The sequence below is a fragment of the Peromyscus eremicus genome, chromosome 7 (genome assembly GCF_949786415.1).
Source record: "Peromyscus eremicus chromosome 7, PerEre_H2_v1, whole genome shotgun sequence".
NCBI lineage: Eukaryota > Metazoa > Chordata > Mammalia > Rodentia > Cricetidae > Peromyscus > Peromyscus eremicus.
This window is the reverse complement of record NC_081422.1, coordinates 107906260-107926998: the sequence shown is the minus strand read 5'-3', so window position 1 is coordinate 107926998 and position 20739 is coordinate 107906260. Positions and strand designations below refer to the sequence as shown.

The window sequence follows — 20739 nt, the reverse complement described above, 5'->3', positions numbered from 1 at the left end:
CTGTGTGGTTCTTAGGTTTCTGAAAAAGACACAAGGAACCTGGGAGCCCTCCGTCCAGAAAGTGACCCCCCAGAAACAAATGGGTACTGCCAAATTCATTTGTTGTTATTGTTTTGAGACAGTGTTTCACACAGGGCTCAGCACAGGACTCACTATGTAGCCCAGGCTGGCCTTGAATGCACAGCAGTCCTTCTCTATCAGCCTTCTGGGTCCCGGGATTATAGGCATGAACCAGCACACCTTACTTTAGCTGCACTCATTTTTAGGTAAAAACTAAGATTAACATTCCATGTGAAACCCATGCTAGGTGGCCCCGGCCTGGCTTACCTCTCCTGAAAATAAACATTCACATGGGGCAAATTTGGTGTCCTGAATCTGGAAGGCTGAGGGTGGAAAAGCCTGCGTGTCCTTGGGCCGAGGATGGAGGCTTCTGCATGGCCCACTTCACCCTGGTTACACCTGCAGTGCCCCTCAACCTCCCTGGGCTCCCCTGGGAAGCACCAATGTCACGTCCTGGGTAAAGCCTTCACTATCTCTTGACTTGGAGGAGTCAAAACAACTGTCACAGCTGGGTGGAGTGGTGCGTGCCTGAGACCCCAGCCAGCCCCTGAGGGGCAGAGGCAGGGGGGCCACTGATAAGTCCAAGGCTAGCTCAGTCTACATACAAAACCCTTTGTCACAGCACAGTAACAGGGGATGGGGACAAGCCTTAGTGAGGACCTGAATGAGTCTCCTCCTCTTGGTTAAGATTAAATGTGTGAAGACCCAAGTTGGGATCCCCAGAATCATAGTGGCACCTGTCTGTAACCACAGTGCTGCCATGAGGAGACAGGTAGACTCCAGGCCTCACTGGGCAGCCAGCCTAGTCACTCTGCAAGCTCTGGGATCAGTGAGAGCCTATCTTTTTTTAAAAAAAGTTTATTTATTTTTATTTTATGTGCATTGGTGCTTTGCCTGCATGTATGTCTGAGAATACTGACCCCTGGAACTGGAATTACAGACTGTTGTGAGCTGCCATGCGGGTGCTGGGAATTGAACCCAGGTCCTCTGGGAAGAGCAATCAGTGCTCTTAACTGCTGAGCCATCTCTCCAGCCCCAGTGAGAGCCTATCTTTAAAAAGCAAATGAGAGCCAGGTGGTGGTGGTACCTTTAATCCCAGCACTCGGGAGGCAGAGGCAGGCAGATCTCTGTAAATTTGAGACCAGCCTGGTCTACAAAATTAGTTCCAGGCCAGCCAGGGCTACTCAGAGAAACCCTGTCTTGAAAAACAAAACAAAACAAAAAGTAAATGGGATGGGACTTGGATGTAGCTCAGCTGGTAGAGTGCTTTTGTAGGTACAAGAGCCTGGTGGGGATTCTCAACCTTGCAGAGACTAGGCCAGGCGTGCACCTGAAATCTCAACATTTGGAGGCAGACGGGGGATCAGGAGTTCGAGATCAGTCTCAGCTACACTGAGTTAGAGGCTGGTAGGACCGGGCATGGGGAACCACACTCATAATCCTAGTGCCAAGGAGGTTGAGGCAGGAGGATCATTGGGTCTGAGGCCAGTCTGGGCTACACAGGGTAACTATGCCTCAAACAAAACAAAACAAAACACCCAAAAGACAAGCAGGGAAACACCCAATTATGTGCAAAGAACTGCAGATGTGTGAAAGAGGCCTTTGACATGTGAACGAAGTGAAAAGGCCACACAGGAAACGGGTCACATCATATAAACTGCAGAAAGGAAGAGAAAAGGGGGACGAAATATCTTCCAGAAAACACCCGAAATGTGACGAACTTTGCTCCTGGCTCCTGAGGGCTGAGTGACAGACAACACGTTTTTTTCCTTGTGAGGATGAACAAGTGGAACTGTAGCATGCAGAGACATAATTGGAGAGAAGGGGAATGAAGAGGGGGACCAGGAAAGGGCAGAGTGGCCAGGTAGGAGCAGTGGCCAAGATGGGCAAGGGAAACGTCCCCAAAATGGGTGGCTTTGCTCTCTACTGCAGTTAAAACAGATGGGCGGTTTACTTCTTGGCTTTAAAAAATTAATTTATTCTGTGTGTGTGTGTGTGTGTGTGTGTGTGTGTGTGTGTGTGTGTGTGCACGTGTGCGCACGCATCCATGCTGGGAATCGACAGTACTGTGGGATGCCTGTGGAGGTCAGAGGCCAACTCTGCAGTCAGCTCTCTCTTTCACCTTTGCATGGTCTCTGGGATGGAACTCAGGCGGCCAGACCCATGTGGGAAGCACCTTTACCTCTACGCTCTCTCTCTGCATTCTCCCTTCTTTTTTGTGCAGCAAGGCCCTGGCACTATGTAGCCCTGGAACACCCTAGGTAGACTAGGCTGGTTCACACACCTTGCAGCAATCCTTCTGCTCTGCTTAAAACAATAGCTGCATTCTTAATGATTGCCTGATAAAAGCCTGTGGCTTGACTTTTGAGACAGGGTCTTAAGTAGCACAGGCTGGCCAAGAACTCAACAGGTAGCTGAGGCTGGCCTCAAACTCCTGATCTTCCTGTTTTGGCCTCCCAAGTGCTGGGATTTTAAGCGTGTGTCATCATGTCCTGCATTTGACCATAGTTCTGATCGTAGATCTCTAACCAAAAGATGCTGGAAAGTTGTGAGCAGAAATTGAAAGTGACTCAAGATGCCATCAGGAGTGAAACGAAGTGGCCGAGAAGGGATCTCACCCAAGACCGGGTCAAAGGAAGAGCCAAGGGTAGCAGTGCTTACTGTCTAAGCCTGAGGACCCGAGTTCAAATCCTCAGGACCCACATGAAGAGCCAGGCAGGTCGACATGCACATGTGACCTCAGTGCTGGGGGAGGGCAGTGACAGCAGGGTCCCTGGAGCTTTCTGGCTGTAACCCAGCTCCAGGTTCAGTGAGAACCCTGGCTCAAAGGAATCAGGTAAAGAGTAATGGAGCGGGACATCTAATATCCTCCTCTGGCCTCCACAGACAAGCCTGTACACACACACACACATACATACACACACACACACACACACACACACACACACACACACACACACACACGATCCAGTTGCACAGAGCAAAGACATGCCCAAGTTTCAGACTCACTGTCTCCGCACAGGAAGCTGTGGCCTCTTGGTGCCGACTCCTACTTGAGTAAGAGACGGGGGGGCACTCAAGGTTCACGAACTACGTCTCTCCAGAGCAGCCACCCAGCCTCTCACAGTGGACGTCCGACCCACTCAGCCCTCCCATCACCTCAGGCCACAACACCTGATGGTCATGCTCCCTCTCCATCAGGACTCATCCACAGAGCAGGCCATGAGCAGGAATATGAACCACACTCCTCAGGGAGGGTCACACCTCATCCCCTTGGCATCCCAGGAGCCAGGCAATTCCACACGACTTTGCTCATTTCAATAAAAACAGGCTTGGCCAGTGGTCACCAAACCAGGCTTGATGCTTCACCTGAGCAAAACTACAAACACTTGTTGAAAGTCAAGTGTCAATGTGCCCAGGATGTACCCACAGCCATGTGTCTTTGCAGGGCCTAGAGCAGCTGGAAAGAGACTGCAACAGGTGCTGTGGGGTCGGCAGACAAAGCGCGCTGTGGCAATTCCGATGCCGGGCAGCTAGGCAACCTTGGCAAGTCACTTCACCTTTTGGAACTTTATTATTATTATTTTATGTGTATGGGTGCTTTGCCTGCCTGCATGTATGTGTACTATGTGCGTGCAGTGCCCACAGAAACCAGAAGAGGGCATCAGATCCCCTGGAACCGAAGTTATAGATGGCTATGAGACACCATGTGGGTGCTGAGACTCAAACCAGGTCCTCTTAAAGAGCAGCCAGTGCTCCTGACTGCTGAACATCTCTCCAGCTCTCTTTTTGAACTTGTACATTTAAAAGGAGATGTCTGGAAGAACTGAACAGCATTGGCAGGACACTCAGGACAGAAGTAGATACTCATGGGCATTAACAAAGTAGTAACATGAGCCAGGAATGGTGGCATATGCCTTTGATCACAGCACTTGGGAGGCAGAGGCAGGAAGACCTCTGTGAGCTTGAGGCCAGCCAGGTCTATCTATATGGTGAATTCTAGGACAGACAGGGCTATGTAGAGAAACCACATTTGAGAAGAAAAAAACAAAGGTAGCCTGAGGAGCCAGAGAGTCGGCTCAGCGGTCAAGAGCGAAAGGTTTTTGCACCCCATAGGCCTCTGCTGACGCAGCAATCCAAATCAGACTGAATTAGAAAAAGCCTTGGTTTAATGGGGAAAGCATTCCTGGGTGATTCTCTGGCCCCCGAGAGAGGAGACGGGGACGAGACCGGAAAACCATGTGTCTGTTTTCTGGGATGCAGCTTATATACCTTGTGAGAATGGTCTTGAGCCTCTCTGGGGGAGGCGCTGTGCTTGGTGGGCTTTGAAGGGGCGGGTTTAGGGAAAGAGATGGAGGAGGGGAGTTGAGGTGGATCTTCTACCAGAACATTCCAGACTCTTTGGGTATAGGGATGCCAGGGTGCCAGGGGTTGAGGTGGAGCTCCCACCTAAACAAAGAACACTGGCTGCCCTTGCCAGAGGACCTCGGTTTGATTCCCAGCACCCATGTGGGGCAGCTCACAACTATCTATAACTTGTTTCAGGGGATCTGACACCTTCTTCTGGACTCTGTAGATTCCCAAAGGCATGTGGTATACATAAACTCATATCAGTACACACACATACACATAAAGTTTAAAAAAAAATTGATGGCTAGAGAGATGTCTCAGTAGTTCAGAGCACTTGTTGCTCTTGAAGAGGACCCAGGTTCAGTTCCCGGCACCCACAATGGCAACTGACAACCATTCATCAACAGTTCCAGGGGATCCAGTGTTGTGGAATAATCCTGTACACTATGAATATGTATTACTCTCATAGGCTAATAAAGAGCTCACTGGCCTATGGCTGGGCAGGAGGAGGTTAGGCAGGAAAACCAGACTAAGAGGATGCTAGGAGGAAGAAGGGCAGAGTCACTGGAGTCAGAGGAGTCGCTGGCAGACGCAGAGAGAGCAAGATGGGCATGCCGTACTGAGAAAAGTATCAAGCCATGTGGCAAAGCATAGATAAGAAATATGGATTAATTTAAGTGTAAGAGTCAGCTAGTAACAAGCCTGAGCTATCAGCTGAGCATTTATAATTTATATTAAGTTTCCAAGTCAGTTATTTGGGAAGCAGCTGTGGGTTATTTGGAAGCAGGAGCTCAGGACAGGAAAACTCCGCCTACAATCCAGTGCCAACTTCTGACCTCCACAGGCACTGGGTGCACAGGTAGTATGCATACATACTGCAGGAAAAACATTCATACATGTAACAGGAAAATGATAATCTAAAAATTTAAAATAAAACAATCAAATAAAAAACTTAAAAGTTGATTGTTTTTCTAGTTCTAATTCTGTCATGGAATTTTTTTTATTTTGGTGGTGGCTTAAGTACATAAAAATGTACTTGATACTGTAAGGTAGATCCTGGGCTGTGGTTGTAGCTCAGCTGGTAGAATGCTTGCCTGCTCAAGGTCTTGGGTTTGATCCCTAGCAGCACATAAAATGGTGTGGTGGTGCATGCCTGTATTGTTAGCACTCTAGAGGTGAGGCATAAGGACCAGAAGTTCAAGGTCATCTTCAGGTACACAGTTTGAAATCAGTCTGAGATACACGAGATCCTGTCTGAGAAACACACACACACATACACACACACATACACACACACATACACACACACATACACACACACACACACACACACACACACACACACACACACACAGAGGGAAGAGACGAGAGAGAAGAAACAGGCAGGTCAATACTTGCCCCAAGTTCAATTTCAGTAAAAGTGTCGTTTTTAGCATTGCATCCTGGTGTCACTAGCATCATTGACATAATGTTGATGGACAGTTGCTCCCCCCTTCCCCCTTCTCCCCTGTCCAGGCTCATCCCCAGGTACCTGCACGGTTATAATTGGCCCTCCGTTCTGGTAGAGCAGAGGCTTCATCTTGGGCAGAAGGACTGCCAGCCACTTATCCACAGCTGCAAGGTAATCTACAAAACAAGATGGTATGGCCAGTGTTACACACCTTTGTCAACTCGTTTATTCTAGTGTTTGTGTGTGTGTGTGTGTGTGAGTGTGCATGCGTGCAAGTCTCAGAGACGGCTTCGTGGGTCAGGTCAGCTAAGCTATCTTGGCTGACCTGTAAAGCCAGGAGACAGCAGTGCATCCTGCGCCTTCAACAACTGTCCTGGAAAATGAGGCAGCCACAGTCAGCTGGACATGGTCCTGCACGCTAGTAGTCCTGTTATCCAAGTTCCCTGGCAACTCACCCTGCTGTAGGGCTCAAAGCCAGAAGCCAGGCCTACCAGGCAAGGTACGAGAGGCATAGAGGTGCCAAAGACCAAGTTCTCTCAGTCACAGTGGGGTAGAGGATGTGGCTCAGTTGGTAGAGTGCCTGCCTAGCATGCACCAGGCCCTGGCTTCTGACCCCCAACACTGCATATACCAGGCATGGAAGCACACACCTGTAATCCCAACACTTTGGAGGCAGGAGGATGAGAACTTCAGGATCATCCACAACTATACAGAGAGTGTAAGGTTGAACCCCCAGCACCCACATGTTGCCTGTCTTTAACTCCAGTTCCAGAGCATCCAACACCCTCTTATGACATGGCATAAACATATATGCAACCATATACATTTAAAAAAAAAAGGCATGGTGATATATGTTCCCAGCACTTGGGAAGCAGAGGCAGGAGGATCTCTGAGTTCAAGGCCAGCCTGGTCTACAGAGTGAGTTCCAGAACAGCCAGGGCTACACAGAGAAACCCTGTCTCAAAAACAAAACCAAACAAATAAATAACTTAGAGGTTTTTTTGTTTTTGAGACAAGGTCTCATATAGCTCAGGCTAGACTAAAACCTGATATGTAGCTGAGGATGATCTTGAAATCCTGATTCTCCTACCTCCACTTTCCAAGTGTTAAGATTACACTTGTGTGTGCCTCTACATCCAGACAAAATTAACATCTAATAAACCATATATTTACAAACCCAAGAGACAGACAAAAGCACATGCTTCATAAAGGTGTCATGGGGACTCATGTGAGAACAAGAATAATATGGCGAGTATAAAAGAGAAGCTCATATGGTATGAGGGAAACACACACACACATACACACACACACACACACACACACACACACGCGCGTGCGCACACACACACATGCACACACACACACACACACACACACACACACGCAACTGAATGACTGTTTAGGGTTTTACATCTGAAACAATCTCTCGTGGTTTAAAAAGATAAGACAAAAAGCTGTCATTTACAAATCATTCCAAAAATGCCAACACACAGAAGACACGCGGCTCCAGGAAACCGAGTGACGTCACTGCAGAACCAGGCCTGCCTTTCTGACTAGCTGGCTGTGTCACTGACTAAGTGTGTAGGAAGAGAAAACAAGTCTTGCGCCCGCTTGGCTAACCAGGTTTTGAATGCAGAGTGACCCATTTATCAGAGAGATCCGTTCAAGCCCACAAGAGGCAGCATCCCCTGCATGCTCACTGTCCGGTGAGGGGTGACTGACACCCCACTGACCAGTATTTACACACAGGAGCCCTACCTTTAAATTATATAAACCGCCCAATCTGCTAGAATCCTTTAAAGGTGTCAGTAACTCACCTGGGTCAGAAGATCGAAGAACAATAGATTCTTTCTCTAGTAGCCAAGCGGGTAAGCCTCCCTAAGAGACAGAAAACAGCAGCTGTTACACTGTCCACTTCATGAAAACAGATGAGAGAGTCTTGTCAGCAGGGAGGGAAAGAGAGGGGAAAATGACCTCGGCTTCTGGAAGACTGGCAGACAGGAAAATTAAGATCACTCTATCGGTAGTGTTCTGAGAATCAACACCCCCTCTCCTTTAGTTTTGAGACAACCTCACTATGTAGCTAAGCCTAAGGCTGCAACCCCTATATGGCACAGGCTGGCATCGAGAGTTTTGATCTTCCTGCCTTCACCTCTTAAGGGCTTGGATTACAGGCATGACCACCACACCCAGCAAAATTCCCCCTTCTCTTCCTCTTTAAAAATGTATTTATTTATTTACTTTTTTATGTGTATGGATGTTTTGCCTGTATGTATGTCTGTGCACAATGTGCATGCAGTGCCCTCAGAGGCCAGAAGAGGACGTTGTATCCCCTGGAATGAGAATCACAGACGGTTGAGTCACCATGTGGGTGCTGGGAATCGAACCCAGGTCCTCTGGAAGAGTAGATAGTGCTCTTAACTGCTGAGCCATCTCTCCAGCCTCTTTTTCTTTCTTTTTCCCCCCTCCCTTTCTTTCCTTCTACTTTAGTATTCTTGCTGTGGTTTGGTTTTGTGCACTGGGTTTGACTGTGTGGCTCCCGTATGTGAATGGCCAAGAGGAAGCCCCGGTGCTCTGGCTCAAGCCTGCTCCTCTCTGCCTGGCCCCTCACTAAAGGAACAGACACCCGTGGAGGCACAGCACCACATGCTCTAGACTTTGAGTCGTAGGTCACTTTAAGCTGCTTTGCCAGACACCACACGGATCGCCGTCCACCACTCCTGCCTCAACTCACACCCACCAGGCAGGCAGAGGCCTGTGTTAACACACTCACCATGTCCCACTCTGCACAGATGTAGGGCCCAGGCCTCAGGATCACCAGGAGCCCCAGCTCGTGAGCCAGGCGAATGAAATACTCCACATCATGGTCCCCAGAAAACACATACTGTCCTGGCTGGGGTTCATGAAAGTTCCAGGGCACGTACCTATGAAGACACACACAGCCAAGATCCTCACAGATGTAGGTAGTTGAGTCGGAGGGAAGAGAAGGGAGCTCAGGCTCTAAGACCACTTGAAAACACAGGCCAAGGGTGGAACACGGCCAGTGCAAAGGCTCACGGGTAAAGGCGTTGCCGCCAAGCCTGACTCCAGGAGTTCAACCCTGGAACCTGCATGATGTAAGGAGAGTGCCAGCTTCTACACTTTATCCTGTCTTCCATATGCATGCTGCAGCACACACTTGCACAGGTATGCACACACACACACACACACAAAGTAAATAAGGTGTAATAAAAAGATCTTTTTAACAGAGGAGTGGGAGTGTTGTTGAGAACTAATACCCAGTGTGTGGCAATAACACACTAATCTTGGAAGCTAAGCAGAGCCAAGCCAGGTTAGTCCTTGGATGGGAGACACATAGCTTGACTCGAAGGAGGCAGGTGCATGCCCTCTACACAGCGCTGGAGATGGTCCGGCCGGGCCACTTCTGACTCTTCTATTCTCTTTTGCTTACTGACTGGTGATCAGGGAAGATCATGAAAATAGAGATTAATTTGTAGATTTTTGTTGGTTGGTGATTTGGTAGGGTTACAAATGATGATCTTCACACAGAGACAACCGCTCCGTCAGACATGAATGCCCAGACAGATTTATTTCGGGTGGCTTTCTTGGCCAGCTCTGTACACCTCTCTTCATCAGATTCTCCCTTGAATTCACTTTATACCTGGCTAGTTAGTTTATCACCCTGAGGACTGAACACAACCCTCAAGCATTCCAGGCACACGCTCTAACATGGAGCCCCAACCCAGCCCTCAAGAACAATCTGTAGAGAAACTATGACAGAAAGATCTTCCAGCACACTGAAAAATTCAACAAGAAAAAAAAATACATGAACCCTAATTATCATGCTAAAGTAATATGAGATATATTTATTTAAAACATAAAGGTTAAGGCCGGGTGGCATACACCTTTAATCCCAGCACTCAGGAGGCAGAGGCAGGCAAATCTCTGTGAGCTCGAAGCCAGCCTGGTCTACAGAGTGAGATCCAGGACAGGCTCCAAAACTTCACAGAGAAACCCTGTCTCGAAAAACCTAAATAAATAAATAAATAAATAAATAAATAATAATAACAAAAATATATATAAAATAAATAAATGAATGAATAAACAAACAAACAAATAAATAAATGTTGAGTGGAGCACAGTGGACTTGAGAAGTGGAGGCAAAAGAAGAAGGGGATAAAGGCCAGCCTGGAGTACACAATAAATTTGAGGGTATCCTGGGCTACATGAGACTCTACTTGAAAAACAAAGAAATAGCACTATCCTTTAATCCCAGGACCCAGGAGGCACGGGCAGGTGAATTCAAGGCTAGCCATCATAGAAAGTTCCAGGACAGCCAGGACTACATAAAGAGACCCTGTCTCAAAACAAACAAACAAACAAACAAAAACACTTTAATAAAAGTAAAAATAAGTCAGGCTTGATGGGTAGTACTTACCTGTTGTAATCTTAGTACTCAGGAAGTTGAGGCAGATTTTGAGTTCTAGATTATCCTGATCTACATAGAGAGATCCTATCTTTAAAAGTGTGTGTGTGTGTGTTGGTGGTGAGATGGCTCAATGGTTAAGAGCATTCCCTTCTCTTTCAGAGGATCTAGGCTTGGTTCCCACCCACATGGCCTCCCACAACCATCTGTAACTACAGTTCCAGGGGAATCCGATGCCCTCTTCTGGCCTCTGTGGGCACTGCATGCACAGGTACATAGCTATACATGCACACAAAACATCCATACCAAGCAAACAAACAACACAAGAAAACCACCCTGTCTAGAGACCTACGTAGCCCAGTGGTAAAGTGCTCAGCATGTGCAAAGCCTGAATTCGGCTCTCAGCACTGAAAACCGAACCACAGGAAACTCTCCAATCACTTCAGGACTAAGGATTTTTGTCAGGTATACCGGGCCAGGAAATAAGATGAACCAAACTTAACTAGCTCCCTCAATTCTGGTAGAGACACACATTTGCACGTGAGCCATTCATTCTCAGCACACAACCATTGTTGGTGAGTCCGCCTGCACACCTGTAGTCCCATGGTTCTAGAATTTCACCCCTATATTTGGTTTTTGTTTTTGTTTTTGTTTTTTGAGACAGGGTTTCTCTGTGTAGCTTTGCGCCTTTCCTGGAACTCACTTTGTAGCCCAGGCTGGCCTCGAACTCACAGAGATCCGCCTGGCTCTGCCTCCCAAGTGCTGGGATTAAAGGCATGTGCCACCACCGCCTGGCTCACCCCTATATTTGGCTCTGTGTTTTTATTTAATAAGACCACATAGAAATTTGGCTACAGAACTCAGTGTATCTACCACTGTCAGTGAACCTGGATTCACTCTGCCAGGGGCCATAGAAACAGAATAAGAAGTGGGACATCCCCCTAGCTATCTACTAAAGCAATTAAAGCTTTCTCACCCTTTATCTTTTAAGACACTATCAGTAATCCACATCAGCTCTATAAAAACCAGAGTGGTCAGCTGCCTCAGCTTCCCTCCCAGTTAGTCAGCTCACAGTATCAGAGGGGGTGGGGACTTGCCCGTGGGTGGGAACCTACTGCCTGGGCTCAAAGTTGACCCAGTAAGGCAAGCTGGGTTCCAAAAACCTAAGCACAAGGCTCCCCTACCAGAGCAGCTACATAAGGCCCCTCCACCCGACCGCCCCCAAGCAGCTACTGCTGCCTCCAAACTCCCTCACCTTTGGCTCCTCGCTGGACCAACAACCAATGACCTTGGCAGAAATTTAAGTTTCATGAGCTATAAACAGGAACATGATATCTATCTCAGACAGGCAGAACCACTCTGTCCAAAGTGCCCTGTACGTTCCAAGAGTTCACTATATCCTGCCTTCTTTTATTGGTGTGTGTGCGTGTGCGTGTGCGTGTGTACACGTGTAGATCAGACAACGCCCTGCAGAAGTCTGTTCTTCTCTTCCACCATGTAGGTCCCCAGGATGGAACTCAGCTGTCAAGTCTGGCAGCAGCAAACCGAGTCATTCACCGGCCCCTACTGTTGCCTTTCCATCAAGTTGATTTCTATTTTATGACTTCTGATGACAAAGTTCAAGTGAGAAGTGGTTCATTACCTGAAGAAAGGCCCGTCAAGCTTGTGACAAGCCCCTCTGAAATCCACACAGGGCCCTCTCCTACTTCTAAGGAATGGAATAGCTGATATTGGAGCAATAAAACCAGATGTGAGTATGGGGAGGGGGTCTCAGCCAGGTGCCCTTCCTTACATCTGGATGGCGTTCAGCCCAGCCATCTTCATCTTCAGCAGCCGGTCCTCCCAGTAGAAGCGGGGTATCCGGAAATAGTGAATGCTTCCTGAGATGTATCGGAACGGCAGCCCATCCTTGAGGAAGCGGTCCTGGCTGTAGTCTAGCTCAAATGTCCTCCGGGAGACATTCTGGAAGGAGAGGGAGGGACCCTGTGAGAATGTGGACCTTTTAGTTCAGAAGTGAAGCTGTGGGTAGGGGCTGGTGATTTTCTGTTTAAGTCACATAATATATCAGTAGACTTTATCAGTCTCTGGAGTATCAAACAAGTTACTGCTCAGCCCAGCACACAGGGTGACTTGTCTAACAGAATCATTGAGGAGGCCATCTACTACTTTGGCTCTGCTCCCAAAATCTGGAGCCCATAGATGCTTAGGAACTGTGACTATATATCCACTGTGCTGTTTGTGAGGCATGGAGACATATCTGTGGTGATATATTGTGTCCCCCAATATATTGTGCATCCTAATAAACTTATCTGGGGTCAGAGGACAGAACAGCCACTAGATAGACATAGAGGCCAGAAAATGGTGGCATACACGCCTTTAATCCTATCACTTGGGAGGCAGAGATCCATCTGGATCTCTGTGAGTTTAAAGCCACACTGGAAACAGCCAGGCATGGTGACTCACGCTTTTAATCCCAGGAAGTAATGGCAGAAAGCAGAAAGGTATATAAGGCGTGAGGACCAGGAACTAGAGCTGGTTAAGCTTTTAGCCTGGTTAAGCTTTTAGGCTTTTAGCAGCAGTTCAGCTGAGATCCATTTGGATAAGGACTCAGAGGCTTCCAATCTCAGGAAACAGGATCAGCTGAGGAACTGGCATGGCAAGGTGGCTGTGGCTTGTCTGCTTCTCTGATCTTCCAGCATTCACCCCAACACCTGGCTCTGGGTTTGTTTTTATTAATAAGACTCTTTAAGATTCATGCTACACACATCAGCTAAACAGCCATATCGCTGGGATCACCAAGACCCATTCAGAAAAGTCTAAGAATAAAGTACAGGGCAGGGCTGGAGAGATGGTTCAGTGGTTAAGAGCACTGGCTGCTCTTCCAGAGGTCCTGAGTTCAATTCCCAGCAACCACATGGTGGCTCACAACCACCTGTAATGAGATCTGGCACGCAGGCAGAACAATGTATATATAATAAATAAATAAATCTTTAAAAAACAATGAATCAGGTGCTGGAGATGTAGTGGCAGAGAAGTGTTGCCAAGAGGAGTCAAAGTGATTCTTGGCTACATCCAGAATTTGAGGCCAGCCTGGGCTACATGAGACCCTGTCTCAATCAAAGCAACAGATCCATGAAGGCCCCTCCTAGCTGCCACTCTGAGTCTCAGAGTGGCCTGGGCAAGTGTCCGCTCCAACTCTACATCTTAGCCATAACTACCAGGGTATCAGAGGAAGGGAACTTTAAATCAACATTTTTAAAGCTGTAGGGCCCAATCCAGTTGATGAGTTGAAGTGAATGGGGGGTGGGTGTGGGTGGAGTCAATCAGCGCCTTTTCACAAGAACAGAAAACAGGGCACGGCATACAGTATCCACTGCACTCCCTCTGAAATGCCTGTTATACCGTGTGGAGTCACACACATACACCTTCACTGGCTGTAATGTCAAATAAGGCGTCAACGTTTCAGGGAAACCAGTTTGGGGTTCACTTCAGGAGCTGTTAGGCAAAGTGCAACACTGCACCCTGGTGGACGAAGACGGTAGCGAGAGGCGACCGGAACGGACCCCCCCCCGCCCCGCCCCCAACTCCCACCCCCACCCCCGCCTGCAGCCAGGGCTACCAGAAGCCAGCAGCCTACTATCCCCGAGTACTGAGAAGCTGCCACAAGCACCTTTCAGCTTTCAAAGGGCAAAATGCCAGGATTCACTAGCATCATAGCCTACGGCAGCTTTGGAAGCCACGTGGAAACATCTGGAAGCAAATGTGAGAACATAGAGTCCTGGATCACCTATGGCCTGTTATCTGCCTAGGGAGTCCAGGGCTCCATTGTTTTGTCAGTTGGATTGCTGGACTCTAAATGTCCCCACCAATGACAACTTAGGACCACTTTCTCGGTGGGACCGTGCACTTCATGTTGAATCATAGTATGAGACGTAGCTAGACGCAGCCACGAGTGCTTTACCGCTACTGAGGCTGAAATTGAGCAGAGGGCCACTTGTTCTGGAAAAGCTCATCCCTGGTGTATAGGACCTAGTCACAAGCGCCATGAGGCTGAAGAAAAAGGCGGATGGACCCAGGACTGCAGAGTTAACTGAGGACTTACAGAAGCGTGGTCCTAAGCAGCAGATGGGTTGGCTGACCTCCATAATTTGGGCTAGAAAATGAGGTGTGTATTCACAGGGCTTCCTTTCTTCTCCTGCCCCTCATTCCTGTGCTCGTGTCTGGATTCTCAAGCTACCTGCCCCCAAACCCTTGTTTCAGGTTCAGTTTTCAGAGGAACCCAGATTAAGGCAAGTGGTACCAGGAATCACCTCATGAGAAGGGTAACCCTGACTGTTGGCTTAATGGAATTTAGAATCACCAAGAGAGACCTCCAGGGTAAATGTGGTATTTTGGATAAGAATGGTCCTCGGCCAGCCTGGGCTACCAAGTGAGTTCCAGGAAAGGCGCAAAGCTACACAGAGAAACCCTGTCTCGAAAAACCAAAAAAAAAAAAAAAAAAAAAAAAAAAAAAAAAAAAAAGAATGGTCCTCATGGCCTCATATATTTGAGTGCTTAGTCCCCGAATGGTAGAATTGTTTTTTTCTTTTTTGGTTTTTCTAGACAAGGTTTCTCCGTGTAAGCCCTAGCTGTCCTGGAACTCACTTTGTAGACCAGGCTGGCCTCTAATGCACTGAGATCTGCCTGCCTCTGCCTCCCAAGTGCTGGGATCAAAGGTGTGTACCGCCACCGTCCTCCGGGTAGAATTGTTTAGAAAGGATTGTGAGGTGTGGTCTTGTTTAGAGGAGGTGTGCCACTAGGAAAAGGTGTGGCCTTGTTGAAGGAGATGTGTCCGTAGCAGTAGTTTTTGAGGCTTCTAAAGCCGAGCCTTCCTAGTTAGCTCTGTTTGTGTCAGCTCTCAGCTACTGCTCTAGCACCATGTCTGCCTACCTGTTGCCACGCTCCTGCCATGATCATGAACTTTAACCCTCTGGAACTCTAAGCAAGCCCCCAATTAAATGCTTTCTTTTATGAGTTGCCTTAGTCATGGTGTCTCTTCACAGTATGTCTATGAGAGAGTTTCCAGGAAGTTTTAACTGGGTATGGGAGACCCACTCAGATTGTGGGAGGCACTATGCCATGGGCTGGGGTCCCTGGCTGAAGAAAAAAGAGAAATTGAGCTGAGCACCAAAATTCATTTCTTGTTTTCCACTGTGGACACAATGTGCCTAGCCGCTTCACACTCCTGCCATCATGCCTTCCCCATCATGGTGGACTGCACCCTCACACCGTGAGCAAAAATAAACCCTTAAGTTTCTTCTGTTAGAGCAATGAGAGCTGTAACAAACATCTAAACATGCGTTGTGGGTCAGCATCTGGAGTTTTGGGAGGTGTCAACTAGCAACCAGACCTTACAGCTAGTGTTTAGTGGGTGAGCAAGGATACCCCAAAATGAACGCCATGCTCCTCACCTATGCTGGACAGAAGAGGTTAAAGGGGGCAGGATTTGGCATGTGACTTTGTGTGTGTGTGTGTGTGTGTGTGTGTGTGTGTGTGTGTGTGTGAGAGAGAGAGAGAGAGAGAGAGAGAGAGAGAGAGAGAAAGAACATGTAGCATGTGTGTTGTTGTGCATGTGCCAAAGCACACACGAGACGATCAGACAACTGTGGAGTCAGTTCCCTCTCTTTTCTGCAGGTTGTGGGATTGAACCCAGATCATCAGGCTTGCACAGCAAGCGCTCTACCCACTGAAGAATCTCCTCATGCGGGAGTTGGCATGTGACTTAGCTCGTTTGGTTTACCAGGAGCTGGACAGACTGCAAGGCTGGCTGGCTTGGTTAGCAGGTTTGGAAGCTCTGAAAAGAGACTGACGAGTTCGGGCAGTCTTTGAGTGGTACACGCTTCTGTGATGGTGTCTGCAGAGACCCTCATCTCCTACCAGGAGAGCAAGGTGGAGGGTCTAACCATGGTGGAACAGTGGAATGAATCTAGAGGGGCAAAGCACAGTGTCCTGGGAGAAGACACTGGAGTGGGGTGTCTGCCATGACCCATGAGTATCACCTTGGTGCTGGCTCTGATCCCTAAACTCATGGAATGGTTTCTTGGACACAAACATGACAGCAGCCTGAGGAAGAGACGATGCCAGGAGTTGCCTACGACCCTGAGGAAGCAATGGTTCAGGGAGGGGGCAAGGTAAAGACGGACACGAGAGAACCTAATGTCTGACTATATAAACCACAGGCCTCAGGAGGCCCAGAGATGGACCTTCAGTGAGGACATCAGTGAGGAGGGCTTTGGTAACCTTAGCCTCTCCATGGCAGTGTCCTCGGGAGAGGAGTCATGACCAAAGGTGATGACACTGGCCCCTCTATCGCTGGGGATGACGAGATCCCAGCATTATCAAGGGGACCACTGTAAACATCAAAAGCTGAGGGACCCAATTTCCAGTAGTGATCCCAGGCAGTGTCTTGGAAATCACAGTATGTGGTGGTATTATGTTCCCCAAAATATTGTGCACCCTAATAAACTTATCTGGGGTCAGAGACAGAACAGCCACTAGATACAAAGGCTAGAAAATGGTGGCACTCACACCTTTAATCCTAGCATTCCAGAGGTAGAAATCCCTCTGGATCTCTGTGAGTTCAAGGCCACATTGGAAACAGCCAGGCATGGTGACATATACCTTTAATCCCAGAAAGCGAGCCTTTAATCCCAGGGAGTGATGGCAAAAACAGAAAGATATATAAGGCATGAAGACCAGAAACTAGAAGCATTTGGCTGGTTAAGATTTTAGGCTCTGAGCAACAGTTCAGCTGAGATTCATTCTGGATAAGTCCTGAGGAAACAGGATCAGCTGAGGAACTGGCAAGGTGAGGTGGCTGTGTCTTGTTCTGCTTCTCTGATCTTCCAGCATTCACCCCAATACCTGGCCTCAGGTTTGATTTTATTAATAGGACTCTTTAAGATTCATGCTACAACAGAATTCCCGTGTGGTGAGATAGGCAACGTCTTGGAAATCACAGTATCCCCGTGTGGTGAGATAGATAGGCAATGGCTGTCTTCCACTAGAAAACTGAGATGCCTGTTTCCAGTTCTCAGCTTTGAGTCAGTTTCCCGACACAGTGGTTAAAGGGAGAGGTGAATGGATCCCCTGAAGGAAGGACCCTACAGTGTGACCGCTAGCACAAGCAATATTCTCAAGCCCTCAACAATGGGACTTAGGGTACCTACCTGTGTCCTCAGGCCTTAGGAACACTGTCAGCACAGTTTAAACCAACATTTATACTAGGAAATGTGACACACCATCATTCTCTCTTGTCACTCCCAGTGGACCCCAGGAGGAAAGAGAGCATCCTCCTGTTATTTCTCTTGTTGGAATACAAACTGGGACCAAACTGGAATGGTTTTTCTTATCAACACCCAGCGAGCCCTCGCCATGTACAAGGGCTTTTATGGATCCAGTGAAACTTCTAGAACTTTTTACTCTTCCTTAAGATAAACCTGGAACAGCTACATGGTCCTCGACCAAGGTTTAAAGGCCCTCTCCATGGAATTCCACCTGACCCACCTGTGGGGCCCAGCTAACAGCAGAAGCATCACGGGGGACAGCAGTGGACTACTTATACCTAAGCATGGCTCCGAGAGCGGGTATCCCAGGTGTGGGGTATGGTAGAACAGAGAACAGGCCTCCAGCACTTGGCATGCTGCCCCCGTGGGGATCTTTTCAAACCCTGTCCCTCAAGAGGCAGAAAAGCAGCCTGTGTGAGCAGACTGGAAGTAGTGTTCACCCTCTCCTGCCACAGGCTAGTCACTGCCCAGCTCTGTGTCACCTGAGAGCATGACTGTTAGGACACCTGTTGCGATTTGAATGTAAAATGTCACCCATGGGCACAGAGTCCAAACCAAACATCTGGTCTCCAGATGATCCTGTTTTAGAAGGTTGTGGAACATTTAGACCCTTGCTGGAGAAAGCCCGCCACTGAGGGCAGGTCTTGAGGTTTTGTAGGTCAACTCCACTTCCTGATTGCTTACACAGCATGACCATACCTCACCATGCCTCCCCCACCAGGATGGACTGCATCTCCTTCAACCGTTAGCCAGGACAGCACCAGGGAGATGGCACAGAGGGTGGACACTTGCCACCAGGCCTGACAACCTGAGCTTGATCCCCAGGACTCACAGGGTGGAAAGAACTCCCAAAAGTTGTCCTGTGATCTCCACATGTGTGTAGCATGTGCACACGCACATACATGCATACACATACAAAAAACTGTAGTAATTTTAAAGAAGTGAGGATAAACCCTTCATCACATAAACTGACTTGTCGGGCATTTTGTCATAGCCAGGCTTGGTATCGCCTGCCTTTTTAATCTCAGTGCTCCAGAGACAGAGGCAGGCAGATCTGAGAGTTCAAGGCCCGCCTGGTCTACACAGTGGGTTCCAGGACAGCCAGGGCTACACAGAGAGACCATGTCTCGAAAACCAAAAAGAAAAAGAAAAGTAACTCCCCCGACATCCACAGACGGCCCTGCTCGTCCAATACATGAACATCATCATGTTATTCGGACCCGGGGAAGGGGGCCAAGAAGGGGTCTCAAAGGAGCAGTAATGCCAATAGCAGAGGTGGGAATCCAAAGGACAGTCATTTCTTTCTTTTCTTTTCCTTTTTTTTTTTTTTTTTTTTTTTGTGCTGGGATCAGAGGCATGCGCCACCACTGGCCAGCCTCCAGACAGTCATTTTTAACCTTCACTGTCACGGAAAAGAAAACCCACTTGTGGTTCCAAAGCAATCCCCCTCAGCAGCCAGCTCCCTCTGGACTTCCTGGGCTATGGTACCACTGACACCCATGAGGTTTCCAGAAAATCGTAGGAGGGCTGGGGAGGTGGTTCTGGGGTAAAGAGGACACTTCCACCCATCCAGAGGCCCCAGTTCAGTCCCCAGCACCCAACCTTAACTCCAGCTCTAGAGGAGCCAACACCTTCTTCTGGCCTCCTGCACACAAGGTGCACATGAACTCACACGGGCACACACATGCAAATAAATAAATAATAAAATCTTTCTTAAAAGAGGAGGCAGAAGGGGGAGGGGAGGAAGGAGGAAGGGGAGGAGAGAGGAAGGGGAGGAAGGAGGAGGAGGAGGAGGAGGAGGAGGAGGAGGAGGAAGAAAGCAAAAGAGGAAAAGGAAAGACAGGGAGCTAGCTTCTGGTGATTAACCAACCCCTCAGACTTGTCCAGTGTACAGTTCAAGCCCTTCTGAATGACTGGACACTGAAATGGCATCATGATCGATACATTTTTATTTCACACTTGCAGGGTGTGGTGGCAACAGTGTTTACAAAGTATACAGCCATAGGAACAGAAAACATTAATTCTGAGCAGCCGTACTGGATGTTCAGGGCCCCTCAAGTCCCCACCCCCACTATACACACAATGCATATAATATTGGAGGTTTAAAAAAAAAAAGGCAGCACAAAATACCCTTTGACCAAGTACTTCTCAAGAGTCTAATGCTGACCAGTGTGATTTTTTTCAGCTCTAAGAATCTTAAAAAAATAAAACATTAACTATAACAGTACAGGCGTCAATGGGTAACTTGAACATCTCCCCCAAGAGTTCTAGTCCTCAGTGCTAAAAATAAATATATCTGCATCCCTTATGCACATTCCTGGACTTGAACAAAGAGTAAAAGCAGCATGGTGATGTCACAGGTTAAGGGTCGTTATGAACTTTTGGAGAAAGCTGGGAAATTCCTATCCAATGGGTCTCCACAAGCCCTGTCAGTTCCCCCCAGCCCCAGGGTGGAAAAACCCAGCTGTCCACTAGCAACCCAGGGCACTGGAAAGAGGGTGAGGAGGCTGGGAGGGCTCTGCACAGCTATGGCCTCTACAGTCCCTTACGGTCACATATCACAGAGAAAGCCAAGGGCGATTCCTGATGACCTGAAACCCAGAGGCTGCTGTGGCCAGTACAGCCTGGACAGGCTGAAGAAACACAGCAACTGAGGTCATGGTGACAGTTAATACCCCGAGGGACAAATTTACGGATACTTGCTCTGCCCCACATCCCTGCTTATTAATTTTGTTTATTCATAGATGTCTTGTGTTAAAAACTTTTTTTTTTTCCCCATTTCAAAGGTCTGGCTAAAAAGAGGGCAGTGCCATGGGACAGGCAGAGGTGAGCAGAGGACACGGAGAGCAGTGAGCACTTTGTGTCTGGATCCTCAGCCTCCTGCACTCCTGACCAGTAATCAGCTTAATTCTGTCCCTTTATCTCAAGGAAAAATAAAAAGACAAACATACAGTTTAAAAAAAAAAAAAAAAAGCTGGGCGGTTATGGTGACGCCTTTAATCCCAGCACTGGGGAGGCAGAGGCAGGTGGATCTCTGTGAGTTCGAGGCCAGCCTGGTCTATAGAGTGAGTTCCAGAACAGCCAGGGCTACACAGAGAAACCCTGTCTCAATAAACCCAAAATCAAAT

At 48.1% G+C, this 20739-nt stretch overlaps 1 protein-coding gene across 1 annotated transcript in view; it reads right to left on the bottom strand.

Annotated features, from left to right (window-relative positions):
* The window catches only part of Glb1 (galactosidase beta 1), a 74491-nt gene that overhangs the window by 45014 nt on the left and 8738 nt on the right, over positions 1-20739 (bottom strand). Inside the window, exons 2-5 of the mRNA XM_059268811.1 lie at positions 12079-12248; positions 8634-8784; positions 7678-7738; positions 5942-6036 (exon numbers count right to left, since the gene is read on the bottom strand). Of these exons, the coding sequence (XP_059124794.1) occupies positions 5942-6036; positions 7678-7738; positions 8634-8784; positions 12079-12248 (477 nt within the window). The remainder of the gene's footprint in view (positions 1-5941; positions 6037-7677; positions 7739-8633; positions 8785-12078; positions 12249-20739) is intronic.